This window comes from Pinus tabuliformis, chromosome 3_2 (genome assembly GCF_031772625.1).
Source record: "Pinus tabuliformis cultivar Carrire ecotype Pingquan chromosome 3_2, CPIR1, whole genome shotgun sequence".
NCBI lineage: Eukaryota > Viridiplantae > Streptophyta > Pinopsida > Pinales > Pinaceae > Pinus > Pinus tabuliformis.
In genome coordinates this window covers 228,823,861-228,849,199 of record NC_142302.1, presented here as the reverse complement: position 1 = coordinate 228,849,199, position 25,339 = coordinate 228,823,861, and the positions used below count along the sequence as shown (strand labels likewise).

At 37.1% G+C, this 25,339-nt stretch overlaps 1 protein-coding gene across 4 annotated transcripts in view; it reads right to left on the bottom strand.

Annotated features, from left to right (window-relative positions):
- Positions 1-876: 876 nt before the first annotated feature.
- The window catches only part of LOC149180546 (uncharacterized), a 74,397-nt gene continuing 49,934 nt past the window's right edge, over positions 877-25,339 (bottom strand). For 3 of the 4 annotated variants that reach the window (XM_089418192.1, XM_089418190.1, XM_089418191.1), the window contains exon 4: positions 877-988. In XM_089418192.1, the coding sequence (XP_089274318.1) occupies positions 897-988 (92 nt within the window). In that variant the 3' untranslated portion in view covers positions 877-896. The remainder of the gene's footprint in view (positions 989-25,339) is intronic. The other variant, XR_016257466.1, reaches the window with a different exon arrangement.

Below are 25,339 nucleotides of genomic sequence, written 5' to 3'. Positions count from 1 at the left end.
CCATCTGTTTTTTTCTTGCTGGTCACTGGTTTGAAAAGGATCAATTTACAATATCATTTGATATCATTATACAATAACAATACATAAAACATCAAGTTTTAGTCCCCAAATACAGGGACATTAATTTCACTTTTGTTTCAATTCAGCGTAAAACAAGGGTTATAAATATGACAAGTTTATAAGCATTGAGTTTTATATATAGCAATTTAGTCTAAAACTTAATAAAGATTTATGTACAAATTTCAAAGATCTAAATTCCCCCAACAAGACAGGCAATTTAGCATTTCCTTTTAGAAATTTCCATGCAAAGTTATTCATATCCAAGTAACATGCATCTTGTAAATCCATATCAAACTTATGAAAATAGAAGTTTGGGGTGTTTTCCACTGACTTTATGTTAACAGTTACAAAGAAACCATATCAAATACCTTGCTTGAACACAAGCACTTATGAGAAGTAACACTAAGCAAGACCTGAAGAATACAAAGGTCATAAGAAAAATGGTAAACAAATAATGTGAAACTTCAATATTGGTGTCTGTCCCCTTTGCTTACTGACCAAGACAATAACCTGAAAAATATATTGAATGATTCTTTTTAAGACATCAATTACCTCTGAGAAGCAACTCTAAGCACGATGAAAACATATAACAGTAATTAAAGACAGCAAACAGATAACTGAAATGTCAATATTTAATGTATGCTGAATAAAAATGTATCGCCTCTTTCCTTACTGAAGAAGATAATAAACAGAATCACATGTTTCAGCATTTCAGCAAACCGGGGTGAAAAAATTCAAAACTAAGGGAAACATTTCCTGTTTATGATGGCATCATAAAATGAACTCTGAATTTATGGTAATAAAAAAAAATCAAATTGTGAAAAGGAAGATCAATATTACCTTATTATAGGTTCTCTAGGCATTTGGGGCCGATTTTGAGAACGGTTTCCTAGCCACTCTCTTCTTCTTTCGTTCCACATTATCAATGCTGCAATTTGGATTATGTATATTTTTAATTGTTGCAAACACAAATCCAATCCAGCACCAGCAAGACCCAGCACAAGGAAAGGCAACTCAAATTCTCACATTACAAATAATATTTGCCAAAAAAGTCCAATCAGCATTGAACTCGTAATAAACAGGACAAACATCCAAAACTTACAAACATACAGCATCCAAGGGAATTAGAGAATGAGAATCAAAGAAAAGAGAGCTATCGTGAAATAAATGCTGGCTTCAAAAGCTTACATATTTCACCACATCCACTCACAACTTTGGCACTATGAATGCCAGACTACAACAGTTTATCTTGTTTGTGAGAAACTGACTAATAAATGATGATACACTACTGATGTGAGCTAAGGCAAGAGCAAATGGGAAGTTAAAAAACTGCACCAGTTAAAACATAAAACTTACTAATAAAAGAGTGAACTCCATTAACTGAGCACACTCTGTTGTATATGAAAAGTTGAGGGCCTTTAAATAGAAGGCACCCTCTGTACGGTTCTGTCACCTTATGTAAATGCCCATTATCTATAAAGGACACTTGTGTAATTTCTCAATGGGAATCCCAAATTTAGTTGGGCACACAAAGGACAAACACTATTCTTAAAGACGGATCATCCTAAATATTCAGACTAAAACTTCTTCAATGTTCAAACCCTTAAATGTTTACAAAGCTCTGTTAGTCCTAGACTAACATGCTCATCTTTTCCTCCCTGCTGAGGAAACTGATGCTCAAAAAGGAAACCACGAGATACACAAGGCTTGTGAAGACAAGTTTCTTTTCTTGCCGACCATGAATATTGTAGTTAGCTTCCATCTAGTAGTCTGTGCCCTGATCCCAGGAATGTATCCCACAGAAATAAACATTGACCATGAATGTGGTACTTAGCTTCTGTCTAGTAGTCTGTGCCACAATCCCGGGAATTGTATCCTATAGAAATAAACATAAACCATGAAACTTCTGGCTCTCTTCTATCTATCAAAAATCAGACCATAGTGAGCAGATTCTGTACTCTAAAATTAACATAACAACTATAGATCATTAAAGCTGAAAAACATCAATCAAAATTTCTTCTAGGAGTACTTTTAACATACAAACGCATACTGCTCATAGAATAAAATAGCAAACACCAATTTCTGAACATTCAAAACAGCATCACAATTTTCTCTTAAATCTGAAAACTTGAAAGCTACAGCTCCAAACTCAAATTCTCAACATACAAACGCATACTGCTCATAGAATAAAATAGCAAACACCAATTTCTGAACATTCAAAACAGCATCACAATTTTCTCTTAAATCTGAAAACTTGAAAGCTACAGCTCCAAACTCAAATTCTCAACCACAAAATGGTGCAGCCTCCTTCTCCTTTATAGACTAGGAAGAAGAGAGATACAATGAATCTGGACACATGCATGCCAGTAACTTAGATGGCAGTAAAAACTCCTAACCTTAGTGTGCCTTGCTGAATGGATAACTGAGCCAAAAGGGAGTGCGCATTCCTAGAGATCTGTGCCCTTCATTACACTTGGAAACCTCATGCATGAGCGACCCTTCTATCTTACCAACTGCACACTCTACTTCAGCAGGAAAAACTCTCTCTCTCTCTCTGATGAAGTGGTACCTGATCACAATATGCTTGGACCAATCATGAAAAACTAAATTCTCAGAGAGTTTGTTATAACTTTGATCGTCACAGTAAATCATGGTTGTGTCCAAAGTCTGATCTGTCGACTCTGCTAATAACTTGACAGGCCATATGGCTTCACAACAAGCAAAGTAGGCTACCATGTACTCTACCACTACCGAAGTACGTGCCACTGAAGTCTGCTTCCTCCTAAACCAGAAAACCATACCTGAATCCAAACTGAAGCAACAACCTAAAGTGCTCCTTCTGACACTAGCACTACCTGCCCAATTAGAATCTGTAAATCCATGTGACACGAACTCTCCATTGCCAACATACTCAACCAAAATGCATTGCGCTGTTCAAGTATCAAAGCAGATGTTTTGCAGCAACCCAATGAAGCTGCCTGGTCTCCACTATGTACTAACTCAAGGTGTTGACTGCAAAATAACTGTTCGTTCTTCACCAGGTATGTGAGGGAACCTATCAACTACCTATACACCAATGCATCAATCAAATCTAAATCTGAATCAATAAGTGACTTCAGATTTGCTACCATAGGATAAGCCATGGGCTTATACAAGAAATTACCCTTCCTTGCCCGGTGCGGACAAGCAAGAAATGACCTTGCCCGATGCGGACAAGTAGTTCCTTCCTTGCCTTTCTTTCTCAATCCGCGCTACCTCCATGGATTGGCCTGACCGGACTATCTCATGATTGGAAATGCCATGCAATGTATTTCACTCGTAGCGGCGGCAGGGATGGATAGCCCTATGGTATGGTTCCTTCCAGTGCTCTTTCTACCGGCTGGGTATCAATATTGGTATCTCACTAGTAGTCTCTTTCTTCCCTGCCATGCGATCAATTTGTATACAAAGTATCGCGCATCGTGATAGCTTATAATCCATCTAAAATCTTGATTGCAAATTTACCCTATACAAGGAAAACCTCACTTAAGCACTGCCACACCTTCAGACACAAAATGTAGTACAACAAACCAATGTCAACTCATGTCAATGTCTCTTGCTATTTCTACCTTGCACCATGCTATGTGTTTCTCTAAACTTCCTACAAGTCTAAGACCCTCTACATACAGGACTAAAAGAAACAGATTAGAATCATCAACCAAATAGTAAAGATTGGAATGTGCTTACAGTTCATCTAAAATCTTGATGGCATACTTACCCTATCCAAGTAAAACCTCACCTAGACACTGCCACACCTTCAGACACAACCTAGTACAACAAGCCAAAGTAAAGACATGTCAAATTCTCTTGCTAGTCCTACCTTGCACCATGCTATGAGTTTCTCTAAACTTCCTATAAGTCTAAGACTCTCTACATACATAACTAAAAGAAACAGATTAAAACCATCAACCAAATAGTAAAGATTGGAATTTACATCTGTTTTACTGAAACTAAAACCTGAAAGATACTCATTGATCATGCAGTACCACGAATGTGATGCCCACTACAACCCATAAAGTGCCTTCTTGAATCTGCAAACATCGATCTCATGCCCATGCACCTCAAAACCTCTTGGCTCATTTAGGTACACCTCCTCAATCAACCAATTAAGAAATGTTATCTTCACACCCATCTGATATAAATGCCAGCCAAGGACTAACGTTAAAGACATTACGAATATCATTGAGGTACACATAATAACAAGTGCAAAAGTCTCCACATAGTCAACTCCCTCTTTAGGGGAGAAGCTGTTACCTGCTAAGTTGTAACTAGCAGGATCTGAGGACCCCATGGCCCAATGTACAGGGCACTCATCAAATTTTTCAGAAATTCGGAAGTCAGCAGGGCACTTATGCCCCTTTCTCTCTCCTCTCTCTCCTCTCTCTACAGGGAAATTGTATTATATGTTGCTAGCATGATGAATTTTTGTAACAGGTTTAGGCGACTTGGGACCCAATTATCACATGAGTCCACTCTAGAGTGTTTTTTTACTTAGCTAATTATTCTCGTTTTTCAGCAATGAATAACTTGCTGATTTTTTTCACTCACATACCCCCCAAAGCTGGAGTGCGGGTTGATAATTGGACCTTGGGTTGGTCCTAATGCCTAGGTCGATGGATATTACCATGCTAAGTCATATCCAAAGTGTCACGAAATTTGACTAAGTTATTATAGGACTTTTTAATTAATTAAAATTTCCCACGGGATGGGATTTTAATTAATTTTCTATGTAAAATCATTCATAAGTGGATCTAAGATATGTTGCTTGCATTTGGGTACTTGAAATTCATGCTCACAACCTCAACATTATCCTAACACCACCTTTGGGGGTCCAAAAATGACTATTACCGCCTCAACACCCGCTTTCTCTAATGTTACTGGCAAAAACAGAAAAATTAAACATATTAATAAATGGTGGATACAATAAATATGTTCCGAAGTCAAAATGACATGGAAAATCTAAGTAAAATCAAAGGGCAGTTAGAAGTTGAGTTGAGGTCCACCTTGGACAGCCAAGTCATGAGCCTTGATGAGGCCAAGTTAACTGCTTCTTAGTGGGGTCGATTGGCTGACATGGAAGTTCAAGTATCTCTTGGAGGGCTCGAGGATTTGATGGGCCAGTTATGGATCAGTCGCAGCATATTTTGTAGGAGTTGACTCCCAACTTTCCCTCCACTTAACTATTGAAATTTGTAGCTATGGTCAGTCTTCATAATTAATGTTTTAGCCCTTGAAATATATATAATGAAAAATGAAAGACATGTTATTCATGTCATTTTATTTAGCCCATTAAATGATTAATATTAGATATGTTCTTCATTTCCATTTTAAAAGAGAAAATTTTGAATTTTGGCTCCAAACTTGTCAAGTTGGCCCCAGGCAGAGAGACACCAATTCCACCAAGCAAAACACTATATATGGCACTTGAAATCCTCCACAAGGCAACATTTGGTATCTCACACAAGAAGATATATTTTGGGCATCCAAGCGAAGGAAGAAGAAAGAAAAGAAGGACGAGGAAGGACGAATTCATCTCAAGCATATCTCCCTCTCCCTCTCCGACTTCGCATGTGTGACTTTCTGGGCATATTCTGGGCAGCATGTCGATATTTTGGGCGGTAGGTCGAGCTTTTGGGCAGCAGGGCCGAAATTCTGAGCAGCATATTCTCAGCAAAAGACCGAGTTCTTGGGCGGTTTCTAGGAGGCCAAATTTCATCCTAGACATATCAAGGAAGGCCGAGTTTGTTGGGCAAAACATTGACTTCACAAGAGGGTTGTTTGACCAGGTTTGACCATAGCATTGTTGTTCAATTTGACCATCATAGTTGACTAGCCTAATTAGGTGTATATCCTGTTGAATCAAAGAATTTCTCTAAGGAAAAGGTTGTTGGGTTTTCCCCCAAGTGGGTTTTCCTAGGGAAAATCTTTTGTTGTCTTTGTGCATTGTGATCTCTACTATCCTTGTGCTTTTCTGGTTGAATTTTTTGCAGTGTAACTGCTTAATGATAAACTAGAAGTGCTAAAAGAATATCTACATCATTATAAGTGATTATCAAATTTTAGATATTAGTGCTTGTATCTATTGCACTTGAAAAATCAACATGGTATCAAAGCTTTGGTGAAGGATGAGATCACTACTAAAGATCTTTGGTAAAGGAAAGAGTTTTGAAGAGTTCTACATCTACAATATGATTGTATGTCTATATCCATGGGTTCCTCTACGAAGTCAGAGAAAAAGCTAGAAGGAGCTACAAATTTCAAGCCTTGGAAGACAAGGATTGACCTCATCCTCACAAAGAATGATGTCTTGGATATTGAGAAGAGCAAGGTTACTAAACCTTCAAATGATGAAGGGAAAGAAAAATATGAGAAGGATGACATCATAGCTAAAAGTATTATCCTGGATTCTATCAGAGATCATTTGATTCCATATGTCACAAATCTTGACACTTCAAAGAAAATGTATGATGCCCTAGTTAAATTATATGCTATAAATAACATCAATAAAGCAATGAGTTTTATGAATGAGCTTCATGATGTTAAAATGTCGAGAAATGATATTGTGGCCTCATATTTCAGAACGATCTCTCAATTAAGAGATCAACTTCAAGCAATTGGTGAAATCATTTCTCATAAAGAACTTGTGACTACAACAATAAATGGTTTGCCTGATTCATGGGATTCGTTTGCATCGTGTCTATGGCAAGGAGATTCCAAGTTTTGAAGAACTCTGGATCTCATCTACTCAAGAAGAATCTAGACCCATAGCAAAGGGAAAGATTCAAAGATCTAAAGAAGGTGACTCTCAAGCATTTGCAACACGTTCAAAGAAGGCTGGAGGAAGAAAGAAGTTTGGCTTCCAAAGAAGAAATGAAGATAGAAGACCTGCTCCTCAAGGGAAGAAATATGTCAAAGGTTCAATGTTATCATTGTCACAAATTTGGTCATTATAGAAGCCATTGTCCTGAAATATCGAATGATAGAAAGAGAAAGGGAAAGCAACATGCTACCACAGCAGAAATTGATGAACATCCAAAGAAACCCACAAATCCAAGTGACAATGATTTCTTCTATTTCTCTGCACTTACAAGTTCTGTTTCAGATAGTGATGACTTGTGGTTGGTAGATAGTGGTGCCTCAAGACACATGACAGGAGATCATGACAATCTCATAAGTCTAATGGAAAAGAAATTATCTCAAAAGGTAGAGCTTGGAGATAACAATAGTTATGCAATCAAAGGCATTGGGACAACATCCATTGAGCTGAAATCAGGTGAAAGAGTTCATTTTAGCAGCATACTATATGTACCAAGTTTGAAGAAGAATTTGGTTTCTATTTCATGTTTGGAAGATTAAGGAGATAGAGTAGCAATTGTTGATGGTAAAGTCCTCTTATGGCCTAAAGGCTCAAGTATAAACTCTGCAAGAGTAGTTGGAGTCCGTGAAGTAAGGTTGTATAGACTCTTGAAACAACCATCTCAAGCATTAGTTCATAATGATATCATTCCATACGAACTATGGCATAGAAGATATGCTCATCTTCACTATAGAGATTTGCCAGCATTAATGGTTTCAGGGGTTCCAGAATTGTATATGGAGCATGAAGGGGTATGTAAAGGCTGTGTGCTTGGGAAGAATGTCAAGAAGTCTTTTCCAAGCAGTTAAAGTAGGTCCAAGGAAATTTTGGATCTAGTTCATTCTGATGTATGTGGTCCAATGCTGGTAAAATCTCTTTAAGGTTCTCAACACTATGTAACTTTTATTGATGGCTTCTCCTGCAAGACATGGATCTAGGGTGAAGTCTTCAACAAGTTTCAAGAATTTAAGGCTGAAGTAGAAAACTTGACAGGAAAGAAAATCAAGATACCGAGATCAGATAACGAAGGAAAATACACTTCCAAGGAACTCATTGCCTTTTGTAAAGGAGATAGGATTAAGAGGCAGTTGATAGTCTCGTACAATCCACAACAAAATGGAGTTGCTGAAAGAAAGAACAGATCCATTAAAGAATTTGATCAACACTTTCCTATGTTCTTATGGAGTGAAGCATCCATTACATCCGTCTATATTCAAAATAGAAGTCCTCATCGAATCTTGGAGGACAAGACTGCTGAATATTCACGGACATAAATCAAAGGTTGGACATTTGAGAATCTTTACTTATCCAGTTTACATACATGTACCCAAAGATAAAAGGAAGAAATTAGAGCCTTCAGGAAAGAAAGGAATATTTGTTGGATACAACGAGTCATCAAAGGCCTATAGAATTTATGTTCCTGGACAGCGACAGGTTGAAGTCAGCAGGGACGTTACCTTTGATGAGAATGTTTCCTATTGGAAGTCTAAAGAAGTTCCCATGGACTCTGATGATGATGAAGAACATGAAGCTCCCAAGGAAGAAGGCTTAGGTCCATCCAATCCTTCAAAACATCCCATAGATCATCAAGAAGAGCCAGAAGGGCCTAGTGAACCAATGGATCCAGTTGTTGTTCCAGAAATCAAGAAAAGGCCAACTTGGCTTAGATCTACTTTGCAGGAAGCAGAAGGACATGCAACTCCACGTGGCACCTTCAAAGAAAGCAAGAGACCAATGAGATATTCTAGATATGCAGCATTGAAGACTAATCTCATCGATTCTAAAGTTTAAACCCTCCAACTATGAAGAGGCAGCTTGCCAACATCTTGCAAGTTTGGAAGAATGCAATGATGGAAGAATACCAATCTATTATGAAAAATTATGTATGGAAATTGTGCCTAGACCTGAAGGGAAGTCAGTGGTGACCTCCAAATGGATATACAAGATTAAGCATGCAGTGGATGGCAGTATTGACAAGTACAAGGCAAGATTTGTGGCTAGAGGATTCTCCCAGAAAGAGGGAGAGGATTACGATGAGACTTTTGCTCTAGTTGCCAGGTACACTACTATTAGATCTATTATTTCTATTGCTTCTTCTATGGGTTAGAATTTCATTAGATTGATGTAAAGGTTTCTTTCCTCAATGGTGCGATTGGGGAAGAAGTTTACATAGAAAAACCTCAAGGTTTTGACTTTTGAGGTTCATGGGAAAGGGTTTCACATTTGCAGATTGAAGAAAGCCTTATCTGGACTTGAGCAGGCACCCAGAGCCTGGTATTCTCGAATTGATGGCTACCTAACAAGACTTGGTTTCTCCAAAAGTGATGTTCATCTAAATCTATATATCAAGGTTGAGAAGAATGAACCTGTGATTTTGTTATTTTATGTTGATGACTTATTTCTGACAAGTGTAGAGTATCTCATTATTCAGTGTAAGAGGGAGTTGGCCTCTAGCAGAGGCTTGGTGAAATCCTCCTTGGTCAAGGAAAGTACATTATCAAGACCCTTCAGAAGTTTGGAATGATGGACTGTAAATCAATGGCAACTCCCATGGTGACTAATCTGAGGAAGTTGAGAAACTCTAAGTCAGATTTGGTAGATCCATCCATGTACCAAAAGTTGATTGGCTCATTGATGTATTTGGTTAATACCAGGCTGGACATTTGCTTTGCAATGAACACTTTGAGCCAATTCTAGGTGGAAGCAAGACATGATCATTGGATTGCAGCAAAGCATATATTTAGATATTTACATGGTACAATTGATTATGGTTTGAGATAGGTCTCAAACGATGATATACAACTACAGGGATTTACAAATTCAGATTGCGCGGGGAGTGCGAAAGACAAAAAGAGTACATCCAAAAATTACTTCAGTTTGGGTTCTGTTATGATTTCTTGGATGAGCAAGAGGTAGACATTTGTTGCACTGAGTACTATCGAGGTCAAGTATATTGCAGCCAATTTAGCAAGTTGTGAAACAGTTTGGCTTTGGAAGTTACTCGCAAGACTATTTGATCAAAGTTATGTGAAGCTTGTAGAAAATCTAGTTTTCCATGAATGGTCGAAGCACATAGATATCAAGTACCATTTCATTTGTGACCTGGTGCAGAAGGGAGCAGTAAAGCTCCATTAAATCTCTTTTGATGAGCAAATAGTTGATATTCTTACAAAGCCTCTATCCAGAGCAAAGTTTGTATACTTCGGGGAAAGCTTGGACTTGCTGAGAATACCTCCATTAGTGAGAGGGATTTTTTATGAGCATCAGGGACAAACATTCTCCTTGTGTCAAGTATGACTGGAACTAGGGAGAATGGTCCAACATAGGACAATCATTCTTCTTGTGTCAGGTATGTTGATCGGAATTAGGAAGAATGGTCCTAGAGGCCCAGGATCACTTAGTTGAGTGGGTTCCTTTTAGCATCAAGCTTAGAACTCTCCTAATAGGTTGAGCGGGCTCATTTAGCATCAGGCCCGGAATTACTCAGGTAGAGTGTGGCTTTGGAGATTCACCATGTGTCAAAGATATTGACCAAAATGATTGCGAACCAAGACTAGTCAACGTACCATGTGTCAGATAGACCGGAATTATGGTGACTAGTTGATGTTAATGATGTACCATGTGTCAAGAGTATCGTCCAGGATTATGGTGAGGATACACCATAGGTCAAAGGTACCAACCGGAATTATGGTTATTGATTTACCATGTGTCAAAGTTATTGACTGGGATTATGGTAATTGGATGATGTTGATGATGATGAATTGTTATAACCTTTTCTTAGAGAAATTTGTCAACAAGAGAACATCTAGATAGTCATTAACAATACCTCCCTAGCTAGGAGGGAGTACTGAATTTTGTAGCTATGGTTGGTCTTCATAATTAATGTTTTAGCCCTTGAAATATATATAATGAAAAATGTAAGACATGTTCTTCATGTCGGTTTTAAAAGAGAAAATTTTGAATTTTGAATTTTTGGCTCCAAACTTGTCAAGTCAACCCTCTTTCAAGTCAAGTCGGCCCCAGGCAGAAAGACACCCATTCCACCATGCAGAACACTATATATATGGCACTCGACCTCCTCCACAAGGAACCATTCGATCTCTCACATAAGAAGATATATTATGGGCATCCAAGCAAAGGAAGAAGAAAGACAAGAAGGATGAAATTTGAATTCATCACAAACATATCTCTCTGTCTTTGACTTCCGCAAGTGTGACTTTCTAGGCATATTCTAGGCAGTTGGTCAAACTTCTGGCAAGCAGTGTCTAGGCAGCAAGGCCAAAATTCTAGGCAGAAGGGCCGAGTTTTTTGGTAGTTTTTGGGAGGTTGAATTTCGTCCTAGATAGATCAAGGAAGGCCGAGTTTGTTGGGCAAAAGATTGACTTTACTAGAGGCTTGTTTGACCAGGTTCGACCATAGCATTGTTGGTCAATTTGACCATCAATGTTGACTAGCAAAATTAGGTGTATCTCTTGTTGAACTAAAGAATTTCTCTAAGGAAAAGGTTGTTGAGTTTTCCCCCAAGTGGTTTTTCCCCCAAGTAAATCTTGTGTTGTCTTTATGCATTATGATGTCTATTGTCCTTGTGCTTTTATGATTGAATTTCTTAAGTGTAATTTCTTAATGATAAAATGGAAATGTTAAAAGAATATCTACATCATTAGAAGTAATTATTAGTTTTTAGAAATTAGTGATTGTATCTATTGCACTTGAAAAATCAACATTAACCACAATGATTGGCTACCAGCACACTCAGCCTTACGCTCGTAGAGTAGGCCAGCTTTCACAGCTAGTTCTCTAGTCAATACGCAAGCATTTTGAAGGCTCCATGCAACAAAAGATAAGGCACTTGTTAAAGATCAGATCACAGGCAGTTGAGGGTCGAATTATGTGGTAATTTTCTCCCTCCATTTTCACTTATTCTCCAGATGGAACACACTAATCCACAGCTGTAACTCGCACCAGCCAATTAAGGGAAAACGCTCATCAATCAAAAGATTTGCACAGGCTAGTATTGTACTACCTACAAGCAGTCATCTCACCACTTGAACTCGACCTACATTGGGATCTTCACCCTCTTCCACTTGGAATTCAAATTACCATTTGGATTTGCTCCCACTTGTATAAATAGGCCCACTGGACTCACTCTTACCCATGGTTGGAAGCTCTATGCTTGGGCATACTCTGTCGAAATAATTCTTACTTTAATAATATTGAAAGTCTTTGGGGGGTTATCTTGGCTTGTATGGTGGTGAATTCTCTTGGTGTATGAGGTAACATTGTACATTTCGCAATGGTTTTGATGTTCTTATTTGTATGAGTTTTCTATCTTGCTTACACTTATTTGTATCTTAGCCTGAAGGCAATATTGCCTAGGGAGGAGGAACTACAACTACTTGTAGTTCCTCTTAGAATTTTCCATCTTCTAGACATGATTTAGGTTTGTGGATTCTCAGTTGAACCACAAGTCAAATCTAGTCATTAGAAGGGCAAGTGCTCTTGGTACTGATTTTTGTGTTGCAAGGACTCGATTTATTGTATGCAGGTTACTAAATACTTGGAGTTTGGGGACATTGTTGGCTAGACTAGCCAACTCCAAGTTAGCCAAGGAGCCCCACATACAAGTTGCCTTGATCCAACCCTTGGACCTTCAAGAGGATCAAAAGAAGGGCTTCAAAGCACCTACATTACTTCTTCCTCCCATCCTCTTAAACTCAAATTTCTTTTGGTTACTTGTACATGTGTTGCGTTGAATATTTGAGCAGTAGGCTCCATAATTGGACCATTGTCCCAAAAGTGGTCCTATTTGTCTCAAGAGGAACCAAGTTCACTTGGTTCCCTTTTAGCAAATTAGAGTAGTTTTTTCATTGATTTAATGCCAAACTATTTCTAATGATTAATTCAAAATATATGCTGAGTCTTCAGAACATTATTTTCAGGTTTTGTTAGCCACTTACCAACAAAAGTACATATGACAAAAACCCTTAAGGTAAAGTAACAAATAAAAGTCGGGATGGGGCTGAAAACATGAGTGTGTGTCTTTTTTAAGTCAATTGGGTGAGAATGTTAGTAGCAAATTTACCGACGATTTTTCTTTATAACATAGGCATATGCATCATAAAATAAATAAATAAATAAATAAAAAATGATCGAAGATGCATCCTTAAAAAAAAAAAAAAAATTAAAGTTAATAAATTTCCAAAAAATTTTATTTTTTTTTAGGATGCATCTTCGATCATTTTTTTTCTTTTTATTTTTTATGATGCATATGCCTATGTTATAAAAAAAAATCATCGGTAAATTTGCTACTAACATCCTCACCCAACTGACTTAAAAAAGACGCTTATATGACAAAAACCCTTAAGGTAAAGTAACAAATAAAAGCCAGGACCTTAAGGTAAAGTAATAAATAAAAGCCAGGATGGGGCTGAAAACATGTGTAAGCGTCTTTTTTAAGTCAGTTGGGTGAGAATGTTAGTAGCAAATTTACCGACGATTTTTCTTTATAACATAGGCATATGCATCATTAAAAAAAATGATCAAAGATGCATCCTAAAAACAAATGATCGAAGATGCATCCTTCAAAGGGGAAACAAAAATAGAAGAACCAAAAAGTTGAAGAAAAAAAAAAATTGGAAGTTAATAAATCAGGACAAAAACCCTTAAGGTAAAGTAATAAATAAAAGCCAGGATGGGGCTGAAAACATGCGTAAGCGCCTTTTTTAAGTCAGTTGGGTGAGAATGTTAGTAGCAAATTTACCGACGATTTTTCTTTATAACATAGGCATATGCATCATAAAAAAATAAAAAAAAATAAAAAATAAAATGATCGAAGATGCATCCTTATAAAAAAAAAAAAAAAAATTGGAAGTTAATAAATCTCTCATCACCTCTTGAACAAATCCATAGGCAACCAGGACCATCTTTTGTGAATTATTTGGAGGGTTGTCTGCTAAGGCAATTCGCAGATCCCTTGGAACTGCTTTTGGGCAGAATTTTGGGGCAGAGAGAACCTTCTTTGGGACAAAGATTTGGGACTAATTTGTTGGGCAGGCCTTGAGTGTCCCACTTTCTCTGATTTTGGCATAAGTTTTGGCGACAAGGCAGTTTGGAGCTAGTAATTAGGCACCTTCAAGGACACCTTTGAAAGAGCATTAAACCTCCATCATTGTAGCCTTATTCCTTTCAAGATCCTTCAAGGAACTTCCCCCCTTTTGTAACATTTTGTAATAGCTCTCACTTGGTTGTAAGGGAGCTTTGATTTTGGCTTTGGACCTTGATCTCATTTGTAATAGAATCCAAACCAAAAGGTTGTAATTACTTGCTCAACTTCCATTGTAATTTTGGAGTAAGAGTTGATTTCACTTGTAACATTTCGAAAAGAGTGTATTTCCCCCTTTGAGGGATTAACTTGTAAACTCTTTCCAAAAGACCTCCTCATCCCTCATTTTCGTAAGAGGGGCCTAATTTAATAAGAGAACATTTTTTTTGTGGGAGTTAGGGGGTCTTCCCCCTAGGCATCCCCTTCCCCATTTGGGGAAGACCTTGTGGTTGCTTGAGTGGTTCCATTTTTGCTTTGATTTACTTAAGTAGGGTAGATTAATAAGCTAAGACATCCAATCTCTTTTAAGTGGCTTTTCATGCATAGAAATTCTTTACTTGACATGCAATCTCTGTAGTCATGCATTTTTTTTCAACATTGCCCATTTCATTTTACATGCGATTTAGTTTTATATGTTGAATAATTTTCATTAGGTAGCTAATTTTCATTTTATATGCGATTTTGCTTTCATCTCTGGTGCAATTTTCTATTTCTTGCAACTAATAGATTTACTTGTTCTTGCAACACATGTGCATGTCTTTTAGCTTCATTTAGCTCATCTCTAATTGGGTTATTTTTCCCTTCTCTTTCAAGCATTTTTATTTTGCAAGCAACATTTCATTAGCAACTTGACAATTTGTGCACTAATAATTTACCTCCAACTTAAGTTGGTTGAAGTAGACATTAGGGACCCTCCATCCCCTATTGTCTCCTTACTCTGAGATCCAGGCCCGAGCGAGGGTAAGGTCTGGGGAAGGGAGTTGTTTTAAAACTTGCTTTAGATCCTAGGACTAACTTAAGCTAAAATTTACCAAGATAATTTCACTACACTACAAAGCAGGGTTGATATTTGAGTTTATGTTTCATATGCTCTCATTTGGCAAGTGTTATTTATTTTGAGCAATCCTTATTTATTTCAAGTATCATATTGAGCATTTATTTCATTCTCAAGTATATTCCAAGGTGTAGAACTTGGTAAGTTATCATTTGCCATTTTACTTTAAAGGAGTATCTCTTGTGGCATTTTTACTTCCAAGTTTTTCTTTCCAAGTTTTCCTTTTCAGAATCATTATCTTTACTTGGAATATTTGTTTAGCAAGTACTCATAACTTGGCACTGGTCTTACTATGATTCTTCCAATATTTATTCTTGTTGATGTATATGCTCATGAATGTACTCTGATGTTATATAGTGAAGTGTATCTTGATAATCTTTACTAACTCCTAGAACTTAACTTCTTTAGTTATGTCTTAGATATCTTTTAGGGTCCACCCCCCTTGGCTTCACTAGCAATAAGCCTAGACAAAGGTGAAGGTGAGGTGACAGCCTCAACTCGAGACTTGCCCCCAAGGCCACACCAAAGTAGAGTTAAAGATTTTCTCCACAATAATCCTAGGTATAGATTAAGGCAGTAACAGAACCCTCTAGCCACAAACTAAGCTTTAAATTTCTCTCTGTTTCCATCTATTGATGCTTAACTTTCTATAGCTACCTAGAGTCAATGACTGATTTCCCCTCTAGTCTAGGCACAATACCCACATGTCATTCTTCAAGTTGGAGTTGTACTCCACCATAGCATCCTACCAAACATGTTAACTCCTCAAAACTAGGAGGCACTATATCAATGATAGAAAACATCAATGCCACATAATTTAGAAGTTTCTCTCTGTTTCCATCTATTGATGCTTAACTTTCTATAGCTACCTAGAGTCAATGACTGATTTCCCCTCTAGTCTAGGCACAATACCCACATGTCATTCTTCAAGTTGGAGTTGTACTCCTCCACCATAGCATCCTACCAAACATGTTAACTCCTCAAAACTAGGAGTCACTATATCAATGATAGAAAACATCAATGCCACATAATTTAGAAGTTCCTTGGAAGGATGGTTGACCCAAAATCTACAGATCAGCCTTTGGGGTAGCAAGCTCCTCTACTTCCCCAAAACACTATTAGAGATTCCCAATACTTGAAGGACCATGCATCCTCATCAAACTTGGCATCTCTACTCACAACTACCTTCTATTGGCATGGAATGTAAACTCTATAAGCTTTGGAGGTCTCACTGTAATCCACAAAGATACCCTTCAAACCAGTGAAACAGGAATCACCGATTTTGGCGATTAATCGCGAGTCATAGTCTGGTCGGCGGTGAAAAGATCCGATTTGAAACTCTGCGAGTCAACTCGCGTTGACCGAGTTTGACTCGTGGTCAACGCGAGTTTGACTCGCGAGTCTGGCGATTTACCCGATTATTGCCGGTTTCCCGAGTCCCGCCAGATTTCAGTTCCGCGTCCCGCCATATTTCTGTTTAGGTTTACGGGGTTCAGAACTTCAGGTTGTCGTTATTATTAATATATCTTACCTGACGCGCAGACTCGCACAGCCATTCCAGTTCCACACAGCCGCAGACAACCAGTTCGACGCGCAGCCATTCCACTACGCCGCAGACTCCAGCGCTTCCACTGTCCACGACTCAGCAAACAAGTTTTGTTATTATCCAAGGTTCGTGAAAGGATAGATGATCTGGGATCGAATGTGTTGTTATTATCTTTTTAGTGGTTGGACTGCATAATCTCCAGCATAATGAATATTTGAGTGTTATATTATCCCCTTCGTCGTGACGAACCAGTTGTATTGTGCGGCGTGCCAACCAGTACAAGGTTCGAAGGATGTGTCACTACAAAGGAAGAGATGTCACCACAGGTTGGTCCGAGCCCTCCAAGCTGTCACAGGTTTTAGGACTGCAATCTGAGTTTCTAATCCACAAAACTGATCTTGTATTCCACAGGTGAAGGTGTAGTCACAGAATCCTCAAACTATAGGACTGTCCATGCTTCTTGTTTCCACAAATCTGGGCTATCAAATATGACTGTCCCTGTCCAAGATATATAGGTCTGCACTTGAGATATCTGAGCTACAAGTCCATTGTTGTCCTGAGCATAAGTCTCCTCCACAACTAATCTGAGCACTCCACAGTAGAGTGACCCTTAGATCCGAGGTTGACACAGTCAACAATGCTATCACTGTTCCATATCCGAGCTTCTACACTTCAATCTGAGCTCACTGTCCACTCTTCTGTCCACTGTCTGAGCTGTAATGGAGGCTGTCAAAGGTTCCGAGCTCCTATTGTTCACACACTTTGCCAAATGGTAATTGTTCTGAGGTATCTAAACCACGGTTTGAGCTCCAATATGAGATTGGTCCAAGATGTTATTAGCAGTGATAACACAACTAATAGCATTCATAATTATCACATGTAGGGCCTGAGCAATAGGGCACTCTTTTCTAATGAAGATAGCAAGATATATTTTTTTGGATACGTGTACTTAAGGTCATACAATTTAACAGAGTTAAAATTATTTGCATAAAATAGGATCATCATCAAACTATCAAAGAAGGCATCAGAATCTTGACCAAATATCCCTCCGTTTTGTCATGCCTTCACAAATTCAAACGTTTGCATCAAATCTTTTTTATTAAACCTTGCTCGCTTTTCTTTCCAGAAACATATCAGATCTGCCAAGTCATATCTCCCTTTTACAAGATCATTTTGCTTCTTATTTACTGGAGTATCCAATGAAATAAATTGTCAGCTACAAACATAGGTAATATTTTGTGCGAGACAGTGAATAAATTCATCAGCATTCAATTAGTGAATAATCCTTCATTTCCCACTTTGAAATTATTTGTTATTCCTAAGTTAGCACTGTCTACAAATGCAAATCCGAGCTTTATATGCCTCCAAAGTGACTGTTCTGTAGTCTGAAGTTAGAAGCATGTCATAAGAGGTAACAAATGACAAATAGTAAAGGACAGGCACTAAAGTTAATTTTAAATTTTAGCCTTTCAACAAGCATCTTCAAGAATGCAACTTCAAAGACAGAATGCAGGGTATGGGCAATGAAGAAAAATGCAATTTTGGTCACAATGGGGCAAGAGAAATTCATTAGCTGGAGAAAATTAGAAACTGAAATACTAAAAGTTTAAAACAAGGAAAGTGTTGCAGGTTGCAGCTATAGCAATGCAGTTTCTAGAGCTAATTCTCTTCCTAACAGCAAAGAGAAAGAAAATTCTTCTGTCTTGCATCTGGCATCAGAGGTGGCTTGAAAGTTTGCATTTGAAAACTGGTCTCTACCCATAGCCTGTCTTTAGAATTGTCCCTGTTTTCATAACAGTGATCCTCACAGAGTCACACCTATGATCCTATGATCTATCTATCTCCTAGACTCCTAGTACCTTAGAATACTGCTCCATAACAGTGATCCTCACTCTCCTTTTGCATAATCTCTATAATATATATGACATATGTTTAGTTGACTGTTGTTTACTGACATCTGTCTTCATTTAATTTTTTAAATTTCTAGCATATTTTAAATTTTTGGATCATTTTTAAATTTGATTTTTTGTTGTCTTTCACAGGAGCCACAAATTAAACGACTCCAAATCTTAACAGAAGCCACAAATTAAACACAAGTTCAAAGCAACAACAATGTCGAGAGAGGAGGACTTTGCTTGGGCTTATTGTGACAAGATTCCCAGAGACCCCAAGCTCCTTTGTAAATTTTGCAAAAAGGAATATAGTGGAGGCATTTATAGATTCAGGTTCCACCTTGCACAAATACCTGGCCATGATATAGGTCTTTGCACAAGGTTGACGATAATGTCAAATACCAACCAGCCTTGGCCCTTGAGATGTTAGATCAGCATAATGCCAAGAAAGCAAAGCAAAATACTGAAATAGGAACTCTTGGAGTTGATAGTTTTTCTACCACTAGCCCCATTTCACCTCACTCTGTTGAATACTCAATGTCGTTCCCAAGTTTTCCACACATGCCTCCAAGGCCAAGTCAAACTCAAAGCCATACGAGTCCTTCGACTCCTTCCTTCAACACTGGAGGTGGAAACATAAACACCTTTTTTGCTCCCCGCACAAAACCCGGTTCCCAACCTACCTTGGATGCCACTGGTTGGAAAAAAAATATCCATAGTCAGGCAAGGAAGGCCATTGCTAACTTTTGGTACTATTCTGACATACCTTTCCACTGTGCCAGAAGTCCTTATTGGCAAGCTATGATTGATGCAATTGCTATTGCAGGTCCAGGGTTCAAAGCCCCTACATCAGAGAGCCTTAGGACAGATATGTTGTTAGAGAGTGTTGAAGATGTCATGCTTGTGCTAGCTGAGTTTCGTTCATCATGGGTAGAAACAGGGTGCACCATCATGAGTGATGGATGGACAGATCAGAGGAATAGAACTTTAATAAATTTCCTTGTATCTTGTCCCGCAGGCACAATGTTTCTCAAATCAGTGGATGCTTCAGACAAGGTTAAGACTGCCCAACTTATCTGTGAAATGATGGAGGAAGTCGTTCAAGAAGTGGGAGAAGAACATGTTGTACAAATTGTCACCGATAATGCAGCTAATTATATGGTTGTTGGTAGACTTTTTGAGATTAGGCACCCCACTATTTTTTGGACCTCTTGTGCTGCCCATTGCATAGATTTAATGCTTGAGGACATTGGTAAGCTTCATTGGATACATGAGGTTGTGGAGAAGGCAAAATCCATAACCAAATACCTATACAACCACACTATTGTCCAAAACGCTATGAGAATATACACTGAAGGTAAAGAAATTGTTCGACCTACAGCGACTAGATTTGCAACAAATTTCATATCTTTGCAATCTATGGTTGAGCAAAAGATAAATCTAAAGAGGATGTTCTTGGGACCTTAGTGGATGGGATCTAAACATTCCAAGACCCTTGAAGGCATCGAAATTGTTGCACTTGTGTTTAATGATGGTTTCTGGAAAGATGCCGAAGAGATTATTGCTGTGACGGAGTCCCTTGTTAGAGCTGAGTTACCAGGATACGGATACGGATACGGATACGGATCCGGATCCGGATCCGGATCCGTTGGATTTTTGAAAAGCCAGGATCCGGATACGGCGAGGATACGGCGAGTACAAAAATATATAATAATATTTTTTAAAATTTTAAAAAATATATTTGATGTTTAAAATCAAAACCATTCATGAATCACAACATTAGAACTAAAATAATTAGACAATTTATGAATCTGAACACTAAAATGATGCATCTTGCCTCATACAAAGATGATAGTAGTAAAAACAAAATGAATGTTTCATCAATGATCACTTTATTAATATGATAATATAGAGTAGGTGTGTCTACATATCATGAAATAAAATTAAAAAAAATATAAAATTCTAAATTATTATTTTATAATAAATAATTTTAAAATTTAAATTTAAATAAATAACTAATTAAATTATTAATATTATATATATACATAATTTAAAATTTTAAAAACTTATAAACATATAAATATTAATAAAAAAAAACAATACACATATTAAATAATTGATATAAAATTTAAATTATAATTATTAAAATAAAATTATAAACATAAACATAAAATATTTTGTTCCGTTTTTTAATTTTCATTTATACCTTACACATTATATTAATATGGTTTACGGCCCACGGGCCTACCATATTTATTTTTTATTTATAAAAAAAATAAATTAATATTTAACCAATAACCATATTTAATTTTTATTTATAAAAAAAATATTTTAATTTTTAAGTTTTAACCATATCATATATGATAATCATATATCGTATATGGTATATCATTATATGTTATAACTTATAAAAATTAAAAAAATTAAAATAAACACAAAATAAAACCGAAACCTACCGCCCGCGTGCAAATCTACTCCACTCACGGCGCCCAGGACTGCAACGACTTCGACTCACGGCCCCACGACTGCAACAGTGCAACGACTGCAACTCTGCTCGACCCACGACGCCCGCGCTTGCTCTTTTGCTCGACATGAACATTTGGTTAATTGATCGTACGGATCCCTCCGTATCCGTACCCGTACCCGTTTCGGATTCGGGGATCCGAGGTTTCGCCACTTGCCCCCCGCGGATCCGGTAACGTAGGTTCTCAGGTACTTCAAGTCTTTTAACTTTTTCATTTTTTAAATTTCATTTCAAGCTTCTTTTTATTTACAATGTTTCATATTTATTTACATTTGAATGCTTGAACTTTCAGGATGGTTGATGGTGACAAACCCGCTATGGGTTACATTTATGAGGCGATGGATCTCGCAAAGGAGGCCATCAAAAGAAGATATGGGGATAATGAGACAAAGTATATGCCTCTTTGGGACATTATAGATGCACGTTGGGATAGGCAATTGCATTCCCCCTTACTTCTTAAACCCACAATATTTTTATGATAAGAGCAAATTTAATGAGGATGGGGAGGTTGGCAGAGGACTTATGACATGCGTGGAAAGGTGCTTCCCTGATCCAAAAAAACAAAGTCGTGTCTTTTCCCACTACAAGATTATAGGGCACCATCTAAATTGTTTGCCTATACCAGTGCTATAAGACAAAGGTCTAAGATGTTGCCAGGTACCCAGCTTGAAGGCTTCATCAATTCATTAAATTTGTTTAAACTTTATTTTGTATGTTAAATGTTTTATTAAATTTTCTTTTCTAAGTTTTTACTATTTACTAATTTAGTACTTCTACTCACAAACCCTTACCACTTCCTAGGTCTTTGGTGGCAAAACTTTGGTAGTGATACGCCAGAATTGAAGAGATTTGCCATTCGAATCTTGAACCAAGCATGCAGTGCTTCAGGTTGTGAACGCAACTGGAGCATGTTTGAGAAAATACATTCTAAGAAGCACAACCGATTGACACAAAAACGCTTGAATGACCTTGTATTTGTCCATTACAATCTACGACTTCGCAACAAACAAATACTAGGTGAGACTCAAGAACTTGAATTTGAAGGTATCATAATCTAGTTCGTACTTTAAAGTTCAAACTTCAAACTTCAAAGTGAAACTTTAATTCACATTTCAATGTCTCATGATAATGACAGGTATGGATCATTCACCAATCAGCCTTGAAGAGATATATTTGCAAGCTACAAATGCGGCAAACTGGGTTCAATTAGGTGAGCCACCTCTTTTAAGCCTTCATGACTTGGAGAACTTTAAGAGTCAAGCAAGCGAAGGAGTCGAAGGAATCGCTTCTAGTTCTCACTCTTAAGAGTCTTAGACTCTTAGTTGCTGATTTTTTTCTGATTAGTATGCAGTTTTTTGTAAGGACTCAAGACTCAGTGCTTTGGATCATGTTTGGACTCGTAACATATATGAGATACTTATTTATTCATAATATTTTGGACATCTATTGATATTATGCATTGTTTGGACATGCCTTTACCCAATATTAATGAAAAATGGTTTTTTTTAATTCAATATATGTGTATATTTTTATTTAATGAATTCAACAATTTTTTGCCGATTTTTTCCCGATCCAATTAAATCTCTTCGCTCTTTTGCCTCGCCGATTTATTGCTGATTCCGAGTCTGGTAAGATTGCCTCAAACTAGAAGGTTCAAGCTTGGTCCTTTACTCATTAGGACTGTGAATGTAGACAGGACAACCAAATAAATGAAGATGTGCTACCCAAGGCTTCTCACTTGTGAACGCCTCCTCTGGGGTCTTGTCCATCAAAACTCTATAAAAACACCTATTCAGAATATAGACAGATTTATGAAATATTTTTCTTAATGACACATGAGCAGATCAAGATCATGAATCAACACCTATTTAGCATATAGACAGATTTATGAAATATTTTTTCTTAATGACACATGAGCAGATCAAGATCATGAATCATAGGTTTAGCTGCCTATATGATGGACCTGTCCACGATATAGACAGATGTAACAAATGCTTTTTCCTAGCGACACATGAGTAGATCTAGATCATGAATCATAGGTTTAGCCACCTCTATGATGGACCTGTTCTTCTCTACAAACCCATTCTGCAAAGGGTTGTAAGATACTATCAACTCCTCAATTTCTGATTGCCCACAAAAAGTGTCAAACTCCTTGGACATATATTCTCTCCATTGTTATAGACTACAATAAATTAATCTTCCTTATTTTCTGATTTTCTACAAGAACCTTAAACTCTCGAAACTTGTCAAAAACCTCATCCTTGGTCTTCCTGAAGTAAATTCAAAATTCCCTATATAAAACACTATTAAATGACACAATAAATGTTAAATGATAGGCAGAATTGTACAAGGCCCACACCAAAAAAGTTTGAGCTCACTATGTTCTTGATGTTTTAACTGTTGTCCATCTAGGTTTAGCCAAACTGTCTCCCCACTAGAGGATTTGGAATAAGCAATGCTCTCTCCACAAATACAAGCAACTTATAGGATTTGGAATAAGCAATGCTCTATGATCCTTTGAACTATTGATAAGCATAGTTCTTATATTCTTAACCACTTGCTGTTATAGATTCATATCATTATGATTGTTCTAAGTTTATTTTAATAAATTGTACCTGCCATTAAATTTTGACACGATCATGTATACAATGTCTAAGTTTACAACTAGTAAATATTTTGTTATTTAATATTTAGAAATTCGAATTTTGAAGTCATCATTGTTTTGCTTTGTATGGTCTTGTAACTTCTGCTCAAACTTTAAAATTACATTTCTTTGAGTTTGAACATTTGTCATTTACTATGGATGAACAAAATGTTCAAGGCCAAGCTGCATAAAATGAAAATCCCATGTTGACGTTCATGACACTACTCGAGAAGGGACAAGAGCATTCCAAAAATTAGATGTACAAAATTTGTGGCCTGTGTTTTAGAGGAAATTGCCAAAAAGCATATCATCATCTGTTGGGTGATAGTGGGTTTGGCATTAAGTCTTCACATGAACAAAAAGCTGAAATTGATGGGACTTATGAAGCTCGCAAGTTTAGAATCTAATTAATAGCATTTTTACTTTTATGAATTTAGAGTTTAAACATTAGACTAAGTTCATAACTTCAAACACTAACTTTAATCGTTTGAATCCTTGGACCTTCGAAATGTATGTTTAGTTTTAACTTTTAGGGCTTAACAACAAACAAATGCCAAATTGTCAAATTACAAAGATGGTTAATGATTACACAATATTAATAGTTTTTTTAATGAAAAAAAGGATTGGTTCAAATCTTCAATCCAAATTTCAGATTCCAGATTGTGTATTTGCTTTTATTTTTATTAATATGAGCTGTAGATTTCTTAACTACTTCAATGTTTATTGCAGTGATGTGTTTACCATTCATCTTTATGTATATGGTGAATTATATATATATAGAAAGAGAGAGAAATTTTTTCTAATTAATTATTTATTTATTTATTATTATTATTGCCATCAACTAGAAAACTTGGGGGTGCACTCTATCTGTCCCAGAAACTTGTCCCCCAATCCCCGCTGTCCCCCATCCCCAAAGGCAGTGCAGCATAAGTAAGAGCAAACAAATATAGACCTTAAATGGGTAAAATATCCCCCCTCCCCAAAATTCTTAGCACTGTTTACAAAAGGTTGTGACCGTCACAAGATGCTTTGTACCATTATCTGTCACATTTAAAAAATAAGAAACACCAAGAAGGAAAAGACCTAAAAGAGAACCACAATTAAGGAAATCAGTGTTTCAAGTCTGCCTTTAATAATTCTAAAATATAAGCAACCATTTCACAGTTACAATACTTAAGTCAATGTGGCAAAGAACCAGTTGCCTCCTTCAAGTGTCAAATTTCAGATTCAAAATTCCCTCATCCAACTCATTATCAATGGCCCACACATGTCTGAAGAGGACAGATCCTTTTCAACAGAATCAAACTGGTTGCACAAAGGCAAGGAATCAGGACCCGAAAACACTGCTATAACCAATTAAAGAACATGGACATATGAACTAAATTATTTTAATCTATTTTCTCCTATGTTGCACTGCCTTTGGGGACAGGGGAGTGGGGGTACGATGGGCACAAGTTTCTGGGACAGCTAGAGCGCACCTCCAAATTTTCCAGGGGATGGCAAGTTGGGGACAGAAATAATATATATTTTTAAATTCATCATATGCATAAAGATGAATGATAAATACATCATTGCAAAAACATTGTAGCTAAGAAATCTGAAATTCATATTAATAACTACAA